Genomic DNA, 19385 nt, shown 5'->3' with positions numbered 1-19385 from the left:
TAGATAGATAGATAGATAGATAGATAGATAGATAGATACTGACCACTGCAGACCAGGAACACCACCCCACAAGAGCTGCAGTTTTGGAGATGCTCTGATCCAGTCGTCTAGCCATCGCAGTTTGGCCCTTTGTCAAGCTCGCACAAATCCTTACGCTTGCCCATTTTTCCTGCTTCTAACATCAACTTTGAGGACAAAATGTTCACTTGCTGCCTAATATATCCCACCCACTAACAGGTGCCATGATGAGGAGATCATCAGTCTGATGATCTCCAGAGACTGGAAGAGTCACAGAAAGGCATAGAAGTGGCCACATCCCACATTGATGACCAATAAATAGCCACCATATTAAATCACATTACATTACATTCTGGAATTTCTTTCCCCAGTTAAATGATTTCCTGGTTGTAAAAAAAAAAAAAAAGAAGAAGAAGAAGAAAAGCCACAGGTACAGGTATTTTACATTCGGGTTATAAGCAACATGGAAGTGTGTTGTGTATATATTACCATTATAATTGTTGTTACTGATATATTATTCGTTTTAGTTTGTTGCAAGGAAGTCTCATCACCCCCGCTTGCCTTGTCTGTGCTCTAGGTTTGCACACACACACACACACACACACACACGCACGCACGCACGCACGCGCGCGCGCAAGAGGTTGTTTTCTGTCGCACATGCCCAGCGCCACTGACGGCGCGCGCTTGGTTTAGACCAGTTATATTAGGCATGGCAGCCTGCTGGAGTCAACTTTTAAACACACTTTTCGACTATAAGACGGAGAAGTTCTTCATCGCGAAAAACAAGAAGATTGGAGTGTTATTCAGGTTCATTCAGCTCGCAGTGATCGGATACTTAATCGGGTACGTGCCCATGAGAGCGCCTTTATTCTAGGTTATTGCGCTCAATAGACCTTATTAGGTTGTAGAAGATTTCAGTCATAACGGGGGGAGAATCACAGCTTATGGTGTCATGTGCGACTGTGCTGGGGTGTTAAAAAAAGTGCCCGGATACCATGCTGAGCTCAGGGTCACTCTTTTGTAAACGCACAGTGCAGCTTGTATAGTAGCTTGTGTCAGTTCACATACATGTTTTGCACGGACAGGTTGTGAACAACGATCCTGAGAGATCGTAAAACTTCTACTTGTAGTAGGTCTGGTGAAATCTTATCCAATTCAAAAGTGAAAGTATCAAAAGCTAGAAGTATGTACTCAAGTGAAAGTAATGTGCCACACGTGGGTGCCTTTAAAAAACCTATTCAAGTTATATTTTGATATCAGAAGTATCTTTTATTTATTTATTTATTTATTTATTTATTTCTGATGTGTCTAAAACTATGAGATGTTTTGTTTTCTGTTCTTTTAAAGGATGAGAGATCATTAATAATTTTGTAAAAAAAAAAAGATTACAATTTCCTTTAGATAGATAGATAGATAGATAGATAGATAGATAGATAGATAGATAGATTTTCACAACTTTATTGTCATTGCAAAGTCCAGGTACATAGCAACGAAATTCCGTTTAGCATCTACCAGAAGTGCAAATAGTATTTTTTTTGTTTTTTAGAAATGAACAAGTGCAGATAAATATGTACCTCAGTAAATAAGGCTATGTCAGAATGTGCATAGAGAAGCTGTATTTACAGTGGATACAGTGTTGAGTGTAATTATATATTGTGCAAAATGAGTGCATTGTATGTACAACAGTAACAGACATAATACACAGTAATTCATAATATACTCCTGCTGTGGAAATTCCACCAAATAAATCAGTACTAATTTCATAACCATTATTTGAATACGTACATACTGTCCGATCAGGCATGATTTATAACGTAGGTTTGAGGTATTGAGGTCGGAATCCAATTTAACGGACCAGTCAAATACATGCTTAGAGCAAAAATACTTTATTTCAGTTCAGTTTTGTTTTCTGTATTGCGCTTTTAACTAAAGCAGCTTTACAGAAATCTGGATTTTAACCTTTTAAGTAATTTGATTTCTCAGGGATAAACTACTGCTACTAAAGGCATATAGGGCCACATATGGTGTACTTTGCTCTAAAAAGGCAATTATTATTCAATTATGTACCCGAGATCTTTTGAAAAGATGTAGTGTTTTGGTGAAGAATACATATTAAAGTAAAACTCCAGAGACATGGAAAGGTACCGTTTTTTCTGAGAGTGTAGGCCGCTATCAACAACAATATCATATTCATAAATATTGTGCTAGAAATAAATTTAATTCCCTTTTTCTTTCTCCACTTTTTCTCATTCATATTTAATTTCATTTCTCAGTTTTTTTGGCTTATGTTTGTCTGTTTTAAATGACTACATAATATAATTTGTATAATAATTATATTATGATAATATATAATAATAATAATAACAATATAATAATAATAATAATAATAATAATATTATAAATTGAAGATAGAAAATGACTAATAATATGACGGTAGTCTGACTAATTGTGTCAAGAGATATATATCACCACACTAATACCACAACACAGTAAATATTATGCTGTTTTGAGGCTACTGCATCTCTCATATATACACTCACTGACCAATTTAATAGGAATATCAGCCTATTGTGAGGCAGGAGCTCAGTGCATGTAGGCATAGCTCAAGAGCATCGATTAATATTTAGACCAAACATCAGATTGGGGGAAAACGTGATCTACAGGATGGCTATATTGCGTGTTTCAGAAACTGCTGATCTCCTGGGATTTCCCCAGATAGCGAAAATAAACCTCACCTAGTTACCAGTAGTTCTGTGAGGGTTAACAAGGAGATAAAAGGAGAATGGACAGACGTGCCATTGAATGAATTTATTCCTCTAGGTAAAACATGTTGGATAGAAATATCAACTTACTATTCAAACAGTTTTTTTAATCACCAAAAGATAGTATTTTAATAGTCATTACAAATAAACTCTTAAACTACATACACTACTCACAAAAAGTTAAGGATATTCAGCTTTCGGGTGAAATTTCAGGATGCACCCAAAATGCACTATAACCTTTACAGGTGAACTTAATTTGACCTTCTGTACACTTTTGAATGTCCAACTGTTCAGTGTTTCAGTACTTTTTGCATAACTTGCTGTTCTCTAACAAGGTGCTTAACGGCAAAATTCACAACTGGTGTTTGATCCATGAATCGAACAATACATTTCTGGTTCAATTAGAATTGGTATTTAAACAGTCCTCTTCATCATGCTGTTCACATTTTGACATCATGAGACCAAGACCACACCTAACAATTGATCAACAGTACCTTGCCACTGTGAGGCTGCAGGATGTTCTCAGAGGGAAGTGGCCACTGAGCTTAGAGTGTCAACAGCAGGTTGCGACAGAGATACAGAGAGACTGGAAGAGTCACAGAAAGGCATAGAAGTGGACGTCCTTTGGCCACATCCCATGTTGATGACGCTTCATTGTGAACAGTGCCCTGCGGAACCGGATGATGAATGCCACTCAACTCCAGGCACATTTAAGGGAGGTGAGAAGCACCCAAGTGTCACGTCAGACCATTCAAAACCGTTTACATCAGCGTGGTCTGCGTGCTAGACGACCCACAAGGATACCTGACCACACCACCAGCCACAGGCGTCGGGCCAGGGAGCATTTACGCTGGACGAGGGACCAGTGGGCCTCAGTGCTGTTCTCTGATGAAAGTCGATTCACGTTGAGCAGAAATGATGGCCGCCAACGATGTTGGAGACGTCAAGGAGTGCGCTATGCATCAGCCGCTGTTGTGGTGGTGTTACAGTCTGGGCAGGTGTGGCTACTCAATACAGAACTGCCCCACATCTTGTGAATGGTACAGTGACAAGCCAATACTACCTGAATAACATCATTAATCCAGTCATTGTGTCCCTGCATGAACAACACATCCCTAATTTCATCTTCATGGACAACAATGCTCCAGCTTATCGAGGTCGCATCATTAGGGAACGGCTGCTGGAGGCTGGGGTACCTCAAATGGAGTGGCCTGCACTTTCTCCATAGAAAACCTATGGGATCAGCTGAGTCGCCGTGTAGAGGCTCATAACCCTGCACCCCAGAACCTCAATGACCTGAGGGCCGTCCTTCAAGAAGAGTGGAATGCCATGCCTCAGCAGACAAAAAGTCGACTCATGAACAGCATGAGACGTCTTTGTCAAGCTGTAATTGATGGTCAGGGGCACATGACAAATTATTGAGACATTGCCATTTTTTGTTGTGGTATACCCACCACTGTTGTTGGCTTTTGTTTCAATAAATTGTTTGAGATGAGGAAATCACCATTGCATGCTTCTACTTAAATGCCTTACTTTCATGATATAACATCACTGTAGCGTGAACTTTTTACATTTTCCATAAATTTCACCCAAAAGCCAAATATCCTTAACTTTTTGTGAGTAGTGTATATAAACTTGTCAGGTTTGGGCCAACAACTGGCCAAACAAAGCATAAGGCTTGGCCATATTATATATGGCCTGAGATATGGTTTCATTAGAGCTCAGGTTTTCACTCATCTGTGGATTTTCTGCAACTACCCAAATTTTTTGTAGGTGGGTCTTCATATGGAAGAAAGGGTACCAAGAAAGAGAAGAAGCAGTCCAGAGCTCAGTGTATACAAAGCTTAAAGGTACTGCTGTTGGTAACACCACAGAGCTTGGATATCGTGTATGGGGTGCCGAAGATTATGTCATACCTTCTCAGGTAGGTCCCTATGTAAACATACTATTTAAACAAATTTACAAGAATTTTAAAGACATTTCAGAAGGTGTTAATGATAAGAAATAATTATAAGTGCAGTACAAAGGACAGTTGTGGATGAAGTCATTTTCTGATCCTTATATTCATATATATCAGCGCATCTGATTCATATTAACAGCTTGAGATTGCCAGCAGAAATAAACTGTAATTTATTTACGTAGATATAATCCACAAGTCTGAATTCTGCATCACTCACCAGTGTGGCCTTAAGTTCACGATTTTCTCGCTCAGAGACAAGAACATTACACAGTGATTTAAAACAGAAAGTAAAAAAATACAACCGTTGCAAAACTTATTCGAAACAGACGTTAAACCCATTTCCTGTTTATTGTTCAAAAAAACATGTGTGTGATGTGAGTATCATCTTTACCACAGGAAAAAAGCATATAGGGATACGTGCTCAGAAAGTAGACAAGAAGGGTCTAATTCATCTATAAAATTAAAAAAAGGGTCAAGGATTTATTATTATCCACTAAAGCAATAGGAACAGTGTTGCAAAAATACCATTTAAAAATTGAACATTTAAAATGTTAAAAAATATAATAGCAATAATAATAAGTTGTTGTTGATGATGATCTTTTGGCTGCTCTCTACTTGTGAGGGGTCGCCACAGCGGACCAACTGGTCCACGCAACAACTTCTAGGGTTTACGCTAGACGCTAGGTTTTACGGTAGACGCCCTTCCTGACGCAACCCTCTCATTTTTTTATCTGGACTTGGGACCAGCACTGCATCCAGTGGCTGAGGTTTGAAACCGGGCCTCCCGCATGGTAGGCGAGAAACCTACCACTGAGCCATCCTCAAGAAGAAGAAGAAGAAGATTGATAAATAATTGATTATGTGTATCCTATACATAGGATGCTCATGTCTTGTATAAAATTATACATTACATTTCTATATTTAAAAGGCATTGCTTGTTCTTTTTTTTTTATCAAGGGGGATAATGTCTTCTTTATTGTAACAAATTACCTTGAGACTCCAAACCAAAGGCTGAACTCATGCGCCGAGGTAAGAATCCCAACCACTGTATTTGGATGTATTTAAACATCCCCTATTAAATGGGGTTTAAACAGCAATAACACATGCTTACTCGTGTACTCAAAAGACTCCTTTCCTTGTGCTAATATTATGACGGAAAATTAAAAATCACCTGCATTATAGGATAGTTTTTTGTTGTTGTTTTTTAAACTGCTTCGTGTCATTTGGTCTATTGTTTTAGATGTCTGCTTTGTTCTGCATGCTGATCTCGGTAGTCATTTGCATGTTCATTTAAATGCTTCAGAGTCCACTCGTCCCTGATGGTATCTGTTCTCACGATGATGACTGCATGAAGGGTGAATATGTTAAAGCAGGCCATGGTAAGAGGAATGATTATACTTACATACTTTATGGCTAAGAAAGGTCTTTTTTGGTCTAATTAACAGTCTAACAGACTAGAAACAGAAAGAGAGAGAGAGAGAGAGAGAGAGATCAAGGATACACGCACTTTAAACCAAAATCTATTCATACAAACTGAAATCGCAAACCAGATCGATGGTGTTAATGAGGCACTTTTCAAAGCACCAAAGCCAAATTCAGAAGAGCAAACAGCGGATCAGTAAAAGGGTCAAAAACATCACAGAAAGCTCAGAAGTGAACTGTAATGTTTAGCAAGACTTCACAATGAATGAAGGTTCCAGGTGTTTAAGTACTGGGAAGTGGTCCAGGAGGAACACTGTATCATTTCACTACAGTATGTACTGCATCAGCTATATATGGTTGAAATGACTTGATTTGAGATCTCTACCAACCATAGCCTCTGCTGCTGAGGGGGATAAAGTCATTTTCATTCACTCATCTTCAGTATGAACTTTATCCTCGGTTTGGTTTGTGATAGCTCAGGTGTCTGTTCCAGGAATAATTGGTGCAAGGCCAGATTACACCCTGACTGGGGCACCGGGTCATCACAGATTCATTTGAACTCATTCAAAGCTATGGGCAGATTTTAGTATAGCTAATCCATTTACTAGAGAACCCATGTTGAGAACATGCAAACATCCACAAAGACAGGAACCTGAGCTTATGGACAAACCTGGAAAACCTGAACCTTGGAGTTTTTATAAATAGTAAGAAGGGTGGTGGTAGCTCAAGTGGTTAAGGCTCTGGGTTGTTGATTGGAAGATCAGGGATCAAGCCCCAACACTACCAAGCTGCCACCGCTGGGCCCATGAGCACCCCCAAACAACCCCCCCCCCCCCCCCAACACCCAAAGATGCGATATGTGAGGAAAGAATTTCACTGTGCAGTAATGCATATGTGATAAATAAAGGCTACTTGACTTTAACTAGAATCAACAATCAAAAAATAAGCAACAAAATATTATACAATGAGACAAAATGAACAATAAGAGCAACAATCACTGGCTTTAAGAAATGTGGGTTAGCTATTTCATTTACAGGCTAGCTAGCAAATATTAGCTACATGGCTAGACTAAATATATGGATACTTTTTTTTTTCCAGTCAACATTTATTTGCTAGTTCAGTTAAACACTTTGTATGTATGTATATACTGTGCTATTAGTTATGCAGCAGAGACATATAAATTTCAAATATGCCTTTTCAGAGTACAGAGAATTTATTCATGGTATGTCGAAACTTGTATTTAACTTGCCCTATCTCTGGGTTTAGGCATGAAGATGGGACGCTGTATAAATGAGACGGGAACGTGTGAAATTTATGGCTGGTGTCCAGTTGAGAGCAATAACACACCGACGTACGAAAAACAGCACTTTACACCATACGTCATATAATTTACCCTTGTATCTAATTTATCCTGCTACAACTTGAAGAAAGAAAGAAATGACTCGTGATTATGGTGTGATGTTTAGGGTGCCGCGGCTGGGAAAAGCGGAAAACTTCAGTGTCTACATCAGGAACTTTGTTAGGTTTCCGAAGTTTGACTTCTCCAAGTAAGTCATGCCATAGTTTCTGCTTAAAAAAAGTGATCTGAAACCTGAGATGATTCACATTGATGGCATTGAATAAATATATTATACAGTATTATTATTACACTGTTATACCGATCAGGCATAACATTATGAGCACTGACAGGTGAAGTGAATTAGACTGGTTATCTCCTCATCATGGCACCTGTTAGTGGGTGGGATATATTAGGCAGCAAGTGTCCTCAAAGTTGATGTGTTAGAAGCAGGAAAAATGGACAAGAGTAAAGATTTGTGTGAGTTTGACAAAGGGCCAAATTGTGATGGCTAGACGACTGGATCAGAGCATCTCCAAAACTGCAGCTCTTGTGGGGTGTTCCCGGTCTGCAGTGGTCAGTATCTATCAAAAGTATCCTTTAAGTCTTGTAAGTTGCGAGGATGGGTTCAGGGCTGTTTTGTCAGCAAAAGGGAGACCAACACGATATTAGGCAGATGGTCATAATGTTATGGCTGATTGGTGTATATACTATATTATATATGATACCTGTTGTAGTGTTGTATAAAATGGATTTTTGTAAAGATAGAGCACAATCCAGCATGTCTATTGTGTCTTAAACTATATTAACCTTTTTCACACACACACACACGTGCATTCACTGTTTTCACACCTCACTTCATAACATACACCACATATTTTCACAGTTACTTCAGATAGATTCAGCTTCCACATATTATGTACATCATAAAGCTTAAAGGGAGATGACACGACAGATACGACTATGCTATGTTCGGCCTGAGAATAGCTTGCACATAAATCATCTATTTATACACACACACAATCTCTTGTGGGATCACAGAGACAGTGTGTCTGTCTGTTGCTTAACCTCTGTTAGCATGCTAAATGCTGGAAATGTAGTTGGTTTTTTACCTGTTCACCTCACACAGGAAGTAGCATCTATTCACACCCTGCCTCCACTCACAGTTATACTGTCTTTATGCATTTCCTATAAAGGGCATAGATTTCCACTATGGTTAGACAGATAGTCTAGAAGTGTATATAATACATTTGTAACTAGCAGTATCTAGTTATCTAGTGTTCTAAGAAAACACTAAAGGATTGACCAAAAAAACCGGAAACATCACGTTTGTTCAGAGTTGCAAGCTAGTAGCTTCGCAGTAGATTAGCAATTAGTCCTTTTTATGCTAGCTATTTTTTACTTTAACAGGCGTTTTAGACAGAAATAAGATCTTTGAGTGCGTCATGTATGTATTTCTTTGTTAGAATATATAATGCTAGTGATATTGTTCGGAGCAATACAGTGCTCTGGTGAGACTGATAGAAACCTTCCATGGTTCTTACACATAATACTCAGTGAATATATAGTCACAAGGACATGATGCTAAGATCCTCATTTAGACATGACACTAGCAGAAGAATCATTCAGGTTTCATTTCTGACCTGAAGAATCACTCAGGTTCTTAATGTGAAGAACTAAAATGGGGGCAGTTTAGTAGCATAAGCACTATTATGTTACATCATAGGCTTTGATGAATAATTTTTATTTATTATTTATTTTACATATTATGTACCCGTTCAATTCTGAGTAGTTATTGCACCATAGCAAGACATACCACTGTACAAACTTGGCAATTTTCACACATGATAAAATCTAATATGTAGAGTATGTACCTATAAACAACTAAATTAGAAATTAGAAATAAAAGGTCTTTTTAATTTATTCCTGCTGAGGTACCGTCTGTAATGTTAATTATTATCCAAACATCTTTATCCAAGCCTACAATTTTATATATAGTTTTGTAGAAAATTTCAGGTGCTATGGTTTATACCCAATAATAATTTGCAATTCTATAATCTAGTTAAATAAAAAAATTAATTATTCAGATTTTAATAATTGATCATTAACAATACAGGCGCAAATATTTATGTATATAGGAATCAGTTCATACAAATATAAACCAGACTGACTTTTATAATATACTTAACTTGACTTTTATAATTATTATAATTATATTATATTTAATAATATATAATAATAACATTATTATAATTATAATTGAGCATATAATTTTTTAAATAATATTTGTAATAGATTTTGTACAAATAAAATCTTACATTTAAATAAATACAATTAAATAATTTTTTTAATAAATAATTTTAAAAAATATATATTTTTTAAATTTACAGAAGGTTTTAAGATTTTATTATGCACTGTTTTATAAACAGGAATTATTTAGGTTTTATTCACCTGCAGAATATTTACTTCTTTCAGACAGATATTTAATGTAATGGGTAAAATGGCGCAGTTTAGTAGTATTAGCACTATTATGTTACATCTTCGGCTGTGTTCATTGTTCCAGTCTCATGTAAATGGTACACTTACACGCTGTTTTTCTTTACTTCTTTCTTCCTGTCTTTCTTTTAGATCAAATGTTCTCCCCTCCAGTAACCACACATATCTGAAATCATGCTACTATGACAAAGTCCACCACCCATTTTGCCCCATCTTCCGAGTGGGAGATCTGGTCGAGTGGACTGGACACAGATTCCAAGAAATGGCTGTGAAGGCGAGTGTCGCTAATGTCATTATGTCTCAGAGCCCAGTAGTGATTAGGGATGATGTGCTTGAATTTGAATGCGAGGGATTGGACAAGCTTTGAGAAAGGATATGATTAGAGAAGGATTGATTTCATTATGAGCTTTTTTTTTTTTTGTTGAGAGAAACGTTTGAGCAGCCGTTATGAGCCCCAGTGTTGGGGTTTCCTCTGTGTACTCTGGTTTCCTGCCCCAGTTTAAAAACATGTTGTAAGCTGATTGGCATCTCTAAATGGTCTGTATTGCATGAATGGGTGTTTGAGGGTGTGTGCGATTGGACCCTGTGATGGTTTGGCATCCCGCCCAAGCTGCATTGTGCCCTAAACCCCCTTGGATAGGCTCCAGGTTTCATGTGAACATGTGTAGGATTAGTGGACCTAAAAATGGATGGATGGATGGATGACAAAAAAAAAAACACAGCTTCTCATGTTGCAGAGAAACAATAAAGGGCAACATCCTCCATTTTGAACAGACTGCTTCCAAAAAATGTTAAATCTCTATGCAGAAAGCTTCACTGTATCACCGGTTATATTTTTGCTTGGTTGAAGAACAACAAGCTTTTAAATACATGTATTATTAGAGGCTTATTAGCTTCCACATTATCAGCCAGAACTACTATCTGAGCTGCTGTCCTTCTGACCAATCAGAATCAATTAATCAAGAATTAATCAAGAACACCAATCAGAATTAAACAGTGGTATGGTGTGAATTTGCATAATGCAGATATTTGGGTGATGTAAATTAGGCATATTATATCATTATAATTATAATTATATCATTCAGACTGAGCAGCTCAGGGTCTGGATGCGGATTTGCTAGAATTTGTATTAGATACACTATGTTTCCAAAAGTTTTGGAACACCCCTCCAAATCATTGAATTCAAGTGCTTGTTTTGACCCCTTAGTGCCAGTAAAAGGAACTCTTAATGCTTCAGCATACCAAGACACCTTGAACAATTTCATGCTCCCAACTTTGGGGGAAGAGTTTGGGGATGACCACTTCCTTCCAACATGACTACACACCAGTGCACAAAGCAAGGTCCATAAAGACATGGATGAGTGAGACTGGTGTGGAGGAACTTGACTGGCCTGACCTCAAGCTGATAGAACACCTTTGGGATGAATTAGAGCGGAGACTGCGAGCCAGGTCAGAACTGGGACGTCTGCCTTTACATGCACATGAATGTAATATGGAGTTGGCCCACCCTTTGCAGCTATAACAGCTTCAACGCTTCTAGGAAGGCTTTCCACAAGGTTTAGAAGTGTGTTTATAGGAATATTTGACCATTCCTCTAGAAGTGCATTTGTGAGGTCAGGCACTGATGTTGAACAAGAAGGCCTGACACACAGTCTCTGCCCTAATTCATCCCAAAGGTGTTCTATCAGGTTGAGGTCAGGACTCTGTGAAGTTCCTCCACACCAAACTCGCTCATCCATGTCTTTATGGACCTTGCTTTGTGCACTGGTGTGCAGTCATGTTGGAACAGGAAGGGGTCATCCCCAAACTGTTCCCACAAAGTTGGGAGCATGAAATTGTCCAAAATGTCTTGGTATGCTGAACCAAACCAATTTCAAGTACCAACCATACCATAACCAAGTTCCTTTCCCTGGAACTAAGGGGCAAAGCCCAACCCCTGTAAAAAAAACAACACCGGAATTCAATGATGCTAGAGAAGCAATAACTCTACACAGAAAACCTAGCCTTATGCACTGATGTTTTCAGAACTACTGAAATATCTATCTATCTATCTATCTATCTATCTATCTATCTATCTATCTATCTATCTATCTATCTATCTATCTATCTATCTATCTATCTATCTATCTATCTGTACACACACAGGGTGGATCTATTGTAGTGGGGATTGAGTGGAACTGTGATTTAGATAAAGACTACTCTAACTGCATCCCTAAGTACAGCTTCACCCGTATGGACACCTCAAAAGGCTCCAACATCAGTGGATATAACTTCAGGTATTACCTTCACTCAGCTTTATCCTATATTTAACACTTAACTATGGTTAACTGTGAAGTTTATATAATGTCAAAAGGAACTGAATGACAATGTGACACTAGAATCGTCACTTTTATAAATCATATGTCTTGTAAGCTGACTTTAGTGCGTTTTCTTATTTCCTGTGTGAATCATTTATATTTATTGCATTGGCAGATATAAGACATACATGTTTTAAATAAGTAAATAAGGATTTGCAGTTAAAAATAAAAGGCTTTATACTCCCACATAATACACCATGAAACTGGAAACAGACACAAAATTCTGCTTACCATCCTGACACTAGCTTTGATTGCACATTTTAAATGATGTTACGATGTACACCGATCAGGCATAACATTATGAGCACTGAGAGGTGAAGTGAATGAGACTGATGATCTCCTCATCATGGCACCTGTTAGTGGGTGGGATATATTAGGCAGCAAGTGAACATTTTGTCCTCATTGTTGATATGTTAGAAGCAGAAAAAATGGGCAAGAGTAAGGATTTAAATGAGTCCAAATTGTGATGGCTAGACCACTGGATCAGAGCATCTCCAAAACTGCATCTCTTGTGGGGTGTTCCCGGTCTGCAGTGGTCAGTATCTATCAAAAGTGGTCCAAGGAAGGAACAGTGGTGAACCGGCAACAGGGTCATGGGTGGCCAAGGCTCATTGATGCACGTGGGGAGTGAAGGCTGGCCCGTGTGATCCGATCCAACAGACGAACTACTGTTGCACAGATTCCTGAAGAAGTTAATGCTGGTTCTGACAGAAAGGTGCTAGAATACACAGTGCATGACGGGTCAGGGCTGTTTTGGCAGCAAAAGACAGACCAACACAATATTAGGTTATAATATTAATATATTGTATAATACAATATTAATATATTGTCATAATGTTATGCCTGATCAGGGTACACTGTGCCCTGAACCTTGCTTGAACTACAACTTTCCAGATTAGCTTCATGACAGAAGGCATGAATCATAGCTGAATAAGCATCTGGGTGGCATCACGCCTACAGCAATTTGCTCTTGGATTACATCCGGAGCTGTCAATCATCTGTAAAGAGGAATATTGAACAGCTTTGCTTATGCAGTTTCACTTTGATTAGAGCACTGTGATAACTGGAACCTTTGTGTTATTTCACATTAAGTACAGTTTTAAACAGAAATATTAAAAGGCATTTAGAGGATCTGAATCACAGGTTCATCTGAAATTTGAGAAAATACTGAAGCCTAGACTTTGATACTTGTCCTTGTTTATAATACATTTCCTGGCTTGTCTTGCAGATTTGCTCGCTATTACAAAGATACAGAAGGAAACGCTTATCGCTCGCTCTTTAAAGTGTATGGCATTCGATTCGATATCCTGGTTAATGGGGAGGTAAGGTTCACTGTTATTACTATTGTAGTGTGAGAGTTTATTTGTTTTGAAGTGCCTTATGATTCACTGCTTATCTCATGCTCTTGGATTCCAGGCAGGGAAATTCAGTATCATCCCTACGGTGGTGAACATTGGGTCTGGAGTTGCTTTAATGGGTGTTGTAAGTATGACTTCAGTAATACAAATGCCATAAGTGCAAGTACTTAGAAGATAGTTGTATAATTGACATTTGAAATGAAACTGAAGAAGAAACTAAATTATATGGCCAAAAGTTTGTGGACATTTACTCATCACATCATATTTGCTTTTTTAGCATCATATTCCCGACGTCCCTCATGTATTCTCCACTCTCCCATGACGGCTTTCCAATATACACTATATTCCCAAAAGTTTTGGGACACCCCTCCAAATCATTGTATTCAGGTGTTGTTTTTCAGGGGTTGGGCTTGGCCCCTTAGTTCCAGTGAAAGGAACTCTTAGTGCTTCAGCATACCAAGACATTTTGGACAATTTCATGCTACCAATTTTGTGGGAACAGTTTGGGGATGACCCCTTCCTGTTCCAACATGACTGCGCACCAGTGCACAAAGCAAGGTCCATAAAGACATGGATGAGGGAGTTTGGTGTGGAGGAACTTCATAGAGTCCTGACCTCAACCTGATAGAACACCTTTGGGATGAATTAGAGCAGAGACTGTGAGCCAGACCTTCTCCTCCAACATCAGTGCCTGACCTCACAAATGCAATTCTAGAGGAATGGTCAAAAATTCCCGTAAACACACTCCTAAACCCTTCCCAGAAGAGTTGAAGCATTGAAGCTGTTATAGCTGTGAAGGGTGGGCCAACTTCATATTATATTCATGTGCATGTAAAGGCATATGTTCCAAAACTTTTGGCAATATGGTGTATTGTGGAGTGTAGCTGTGGTGATTTGAGCATTACTGATGTCAGGCGCTGATGTTTATTTAGAAAAGAGTTCTGGGGTATAGTCGGAGATCCAGTTCATCCCAAAAGTGTTCAGGTCAGGGTTTTGTAGGGATTATTCTTCTACTCCAACCTTGGCATACTATGTCTTCATGGAGTTTGCTTTTGTCGTTGTGGAAGAGACGCATGTGGGTGTGAAGGTCAGGTGTCCACAAACTAGGCATATTGTGTATTTTTACTATCACTTAAACAGCATTGGTGTTAATTGGGGTTCAAAAATAACAGTAAACGAAACTAATGTAGTACAGATGGATTTAAATCAGTAGCAGTAGTCATGAAATAGATGTGAAACAGAAATGACTATACAGCATCACTTTCAGTTTCAGTAGTGAGGGAGACAGTATGTCTGAACAGTTCATATGGAAAGAGCTAGGGGATTTCACCACTTACAACTGCTCTTAAAGGCAATAAAGATTTATCCACAAGAGAGCGCAATTGTACTGTTGTTCATCCTGAAGGAACCGGACTGCTAATGTTTATTCATCCAGAGTGCCATTTCTTTCTTTCTTTCTTTCTTTCTTTCTTTCTTTCTTTCTTTCTTTCTTTCTTTCTTTCTTTCTTTTTATTTTTATCAGGATAGTGTGTTGTATTTCTGGTATATCTTTCTGAAATCACTGTCTGGTCAAAATGAATTGTTATCTCTTCTACATATCTACAAAAATAAACAATTTTTTTCTGTTTGAAGCTTTAAAATGAAAAATCTGGCTAAGCTGTATTGATTTGTTACTCGGCATGCATAATATAGGAAGGGTTGCCAAAAGTTGCACAACTGAGCATGTTTGCCTGCAACCATTACAAGAAACTCTTTGAAATTCTGAAAGGACTGTGTAATAACAAGTAATTTGTCTATTTGTCTTTTTTGTACAGGGAGTGTTCCTCTGCGACATGATCCTCATCAATTTGATGAAAGGGAGCTCTTTCTACAGACAGAGGAAGTTTGAGACTGTTGCAGAGTAAGATTGATAGACTTGACTGACTAAGCTAGCTGTAACAAGAATTTCCCTCATGGGATCAATAAAGTCTATCTATTTATCTATCTACACTATATTGCCACAGGTTTTGGGACACTCCTCCAAATCACTGTTGTTTTTCAGGGGTTGGGCTCGGCCCCTTAGTTCCAGTGAAAGGAACTCTTAATGCTTCAGCATACCAAGACATTTTGGACAATTTCATGCTCCCAACTTTGTGGAAACAGTTTGGAGATGGCCCCTTGAGCGAGTTTGGTGTGGAGGAACTTGACTGGCCTGCAAAGAATGTTGACCTCAACCTGATAGAACACCTTTGGGATGAATTACAGTGGAGACTGCAAGCCAGACCTTCTCGTCCAACATCAGTGCCTGACCTCACAAATGCACTTCTAGAGGAATGGTCAAAAATTCCCATAAACACACTCCTACACCTTGTGGAAAGCCTTCCTAGAAGAGTTGAAGCTGTTATAGCTGCAAAGGGTGGGACAACTCCATATTAAATTCATGTGCATGTAAAGGCAAACGTCCCAGTTTTGGCCTGGCTCGCAGTCTCCGCTCTAATTCATCCCAAAGGTGTTCTCTCAGCTTGAGGTCAGGACTCTGTGCAGGTCAGTCAATGAGTGAGTTTGGTGTGGGTCCTCCACACCAAACTCACTCATTCATGCTTTTATGAACCTTGCTTTGTGCAATGGTGTGCAGTTATGATTTGGAGGGGTGTCCCAAAACTTTTGGCAATATAGTCTGTCTGTCTATCTATCTATCTATCTATCTATCTATCTATCTATCTATCTATCTAATGCATCCAGAGTGTGCTAATATGCACTTATGCTTATCTGTAGAAAGCCTGGTAGACGACCTAAAGAAGCGAGGCACAAAGGACAGAATCGGCACGGCCACAAGAAAGACGAGAAACTGGATGTGGAGAACCAGCTTCTGCCATCCTCAATGTCTCGCAGTCCGAGAAAACACAAACGCCGCCATCATGAACAAAAGCACGTTAAAGATGCAACATCCACATCCAACCGCAGTCCTGAAAGAAAAGCTGAGGTTTAGGCTTCTTCATCCAGGATGCCACACAAACCGAATAAATAAAGCGGGTAGATGAACACACTGAAATTGCTTTGGGAGAGAGAACTACTGTATACTGTGAAGAAAAAAAATGAAGGAAAGGACAGACAGTTATTTATGCAGCCAAATAAGATCTATTCCATGCTGAACAGTGAACTTTTGTGTTAAATATATCTGAAGGATCAAACTTAAACCTGTTAATTGCTTTAGATATGACTTACTTATTTCTAAAGAAATAAATACTCCAGAACTGACCAAATATATAAAGGTGCTTGGAAGGTTCTAGATGAATGACTGATCCAATATCTTCTTCAAGTCTCTCCAGGCTTGTTAGACATTGCAGGGAGAGGAATCTCCAGTGAAAGAGTGGCAATTTGCCAAAAAGCTTTTAATCTTGTTGGGAAAAAAAGGTGTTAAAATAACACTTTACAGCCTTCAAGGTCAGAAAATTCATTGGATCCGTTGTTGGCATGTTTTAATGAAGCGTGCCAAAAACTCTAGAGTTGACTGATGTATAATATGAAGAGCATTTCTAAAAATGTTAGAAAATGTGTTAATTGGGGTCCCTCTGTGTGTGAAATGGAGGTCTCTGTAGCTGTTACATTGCCTTTTGATATTTTTTTCCCTTGTTTTTACACATACTGCCTTTTATTATAAATGGAAAAGTAATACATGCATGGTTATTAATGTGGCGGTGGTGAAAAGATGAATAAAAAAACAAAGAATTACTGCAATCATGAGTGATTTATTAATTTATTTAGAAGAAACCACAGAAATATCCATGCACAATGCCACACAAGTCAATAATTGTTAGATTATTTTTCTCTAAAAATTGTTATTTCTCATAATGGGATGAGGATTGGTTTCTTTTTTCTCCAGAAAATAAAGATGTCTAATACAAGTATGCTAAATTTCAAACTACTGGATATAAACAACAGATCAGCATGACAGATTGCCCTTTCTGAGTATTGTATTTATTGTCTAAAAGCTGTCAACACTTTCCTTTGTGTTCATCACTTAGAGAAAAGAGACACAGCCTGAAGAGATCTTTAGGTTGTTCTGCATGTACAAGAAAAAAACCAGAAGTGTACCTGTCCACAGAATCATTCAAAAAATGTCCCCATTGAGAGTTATTTAATGCTGATTACATTTCTAAAGCTAAAGACTTGTTAGCGAAATCGTGACACACATCTTGTATCAAGGTGGCACGGCAGGAGGTATTACTGTCTCACAGCTCCAGGATTAATCCTGAGCTCATTGTGTGTGTGTGTTTCATCCAGGTTCTCTGCTCTCCTCCAACCGCCCAAGAACATGCCAGTAGGTGGACTGACTATAAAACACGTGTGAATGTGCGTGTTTGTGCACTCATTGTGTCCTGTTTCGGACGGATCCTCGAGATGGGCTTGAGATCTACCGCAACCCTGACAAAGCTGAAGATGAATGAATGAAAGAATGAATAAATAAAACAGATCTCGGGTTAACAGCTTCACCTTGAAGCCCAGGTAAGTGGGTCACTTCCTGTCGGAATCAGTTCAGTGCAATGAGATACAAAAAAAAGGAAAACGTTAGATTAAAATTATCATCATGCCTAGAGATTTGAACAGAAATGTGCACATCTCGAGTTAGCTCTTCAGTACACATGCACCATCCCGTACAGGAAAGTCCAGAAGAGCACGTAGGTGAACAAGCCGCCCACGAGACCTCCGGTAAAGAGCAGACGTCTGGACTTGAAGCACTTGTTCCACTGCCGGCCAGCTTTCAGGATGAGCAGCACGGACAGCAGGAAGGACGCCAGGAAGTAGAAGATGAACCCGTACAAGCCTGTGAGTCCCAGGATGCCCGCTGTGGCCCCGGACAGAGCGGACACCGAGGTCCGGCAGTACTCCAGCACCGCGGCGTTCCCTCGCACCGCGACCTCGCTGATGAACTGCGGGCCCTCGCGTTTAGCTGCGATCGCCGCCATTCCAGTCCAAAAATCACTGGAAACACACACCTGCACAATTAACACACCTGAATAAGAGCGTTTAAAACGTGCACGTGACTACCTGCACCTCCCCTCCTCCATTCATTCATATACATTATTATTATTATTATTATTATTATTATTATAAGCTTCCGCTTTACGCTTAGACATCTGATGATCAGCTTACCGTCGGGATCAGGATGCACACGCTTAAGAAATGATAAACTGCTCCGCTTATAGGAAATTATACATAAACATACAATATGTTCATGACAATATTAAAACATATCTAACATTAACTACTGTGAATTGTTTTCTTTACAAAAAAGTTACGGGACTAAACGCTACGCTGATCATTCATCGGCAGCCATGTTGTTTCCTCGCTGGACAACGCTTAAAACGACAGAATCACAAGTTTTTTTTAATTCAGTTTACTCATTTTAAATATATATATATATATATATATATATAAATATTTTCCAAATAAAACCTCTGGTATGTGTAATGCATAGTTTAAGCGTTTATTTAAAAAAATAAAAATAAAAAATTGCGTTACCCTTATCCTCTTCACTACGGCGTCCACATAGGAACAAAATACTTTCAGAAGTGGTCCGATTCAAATCTCTTCCTACTGCCTGTATTAGTGCCCTATTAAGGCAGCGAAGGGACCGGCTTCCACACGCCCTACTTAGTGCACTAGATGTTGAATAAGCACGGAGCATTACGCTTG

General features: G+C 38.8%; 2 protein-coding genes across 6 annotated transcripts; one reads left to right on the top strand and one right to left on the bottom strand.

Annotated features, from left to right (window-relative positions):
- The first annotated feature begins 642 nt into the window (after positions 1–642).
- On the top strand, positions 643–17418 carry p2rx5 (purinergic receptor P2X, ligand-gated ion channel, 5). 2 transcript variants are annotated; one of them, XM_058383633.1, is made up of 12 exons: positions 643–861; positions 4554–4704; positions 5698–5769; positions 6044–6119; positions 7429–7513; positions 7629–7709; positions 10127–10268; positions 12140–12270; positions 13580–13673; positions 13768–13833; positions 15524–15609; positions 16464–17418. In XM_058383633.1, the coding sequence occupies exons 1-12, from the start codon at positions 728–730 to the stop codon at positions 16675–16677; spliced, it is 1332 nt and encodes a 443-aa protein (XP_058239616.1). In that variant the 5' UTR covers positions 643–727; the 3' UTR covers positions 16678–17418. The 2 variants fall into 2 exon arrangements, with proteins under 2 accessions (XP_058239616.1, XP_058239617.1); XM_058383634.1 differs by lacking the exons at positions 15524–15609; positions 16464–17418 and adding an exon at positions 13987–15145.
- Positions 17419–17426: 8 nt separating this feature from the next.
- emc6 (ER membrane protein complex subunit 6) lies at positions 17427–19354 on the bottom strand. Of its 4 annotated transcripts, none has more exons than XM_058383636.1 (2): positions 19212–19354; positions 17427–18671 (listed from the first exon to the last, which is right to left on the bottom strand). In XM_058383636.1, the coding sequence occupies exon 2, from the start codon at positions 18653–18655 to the stop codon at positions 18323–18325; it is 333 nt and encodes a 110-aa protein (XP_058239619.1). In that variant the 5' UTR covers positions 18656–18671; positions 19212–19354; the 3' UTR covers positions 17427–18322. The 4 variants fall into 4 exon arrangements, with proteins under 4 accessions (XP_058239619.1, XP_058239622.1, XP_058239620.1 ...); XM_058383639.1 differs by having other exon boundaries at positions 17427–18685; positions 19212–19278; XM_058383637.1 differs by lacking the exon at positions 19212–19354 and adding an exon at positions 18843–19077 and having other exon boundaries at positions 17427–18685.
- Between the last annotated feature and the right edge of the window lie 31 nt (positions 19355–19385).

Source organism: Hemibagrus wyckioides, linkage group LG28 (genome assembly GCF_019097595.1).
Source record: "Hemibagrus wyckioides isolate EC202008001 linkage group LG28, SWU_Hwy_1.0, whole genome shotgun sequence".
Taxonomy (NCBI): Eukaryota; Metazoa; Chordata; class Actinopteri; order Siluriformes; family Bagridae; genus Hemibagrus; species Hemibagrus wyckioides.
The sequence above is the reverse complement of the archived record's forward strand: the minus strand, read 5'-3'. Positions and strand labels throughout refer to the sequence as shown.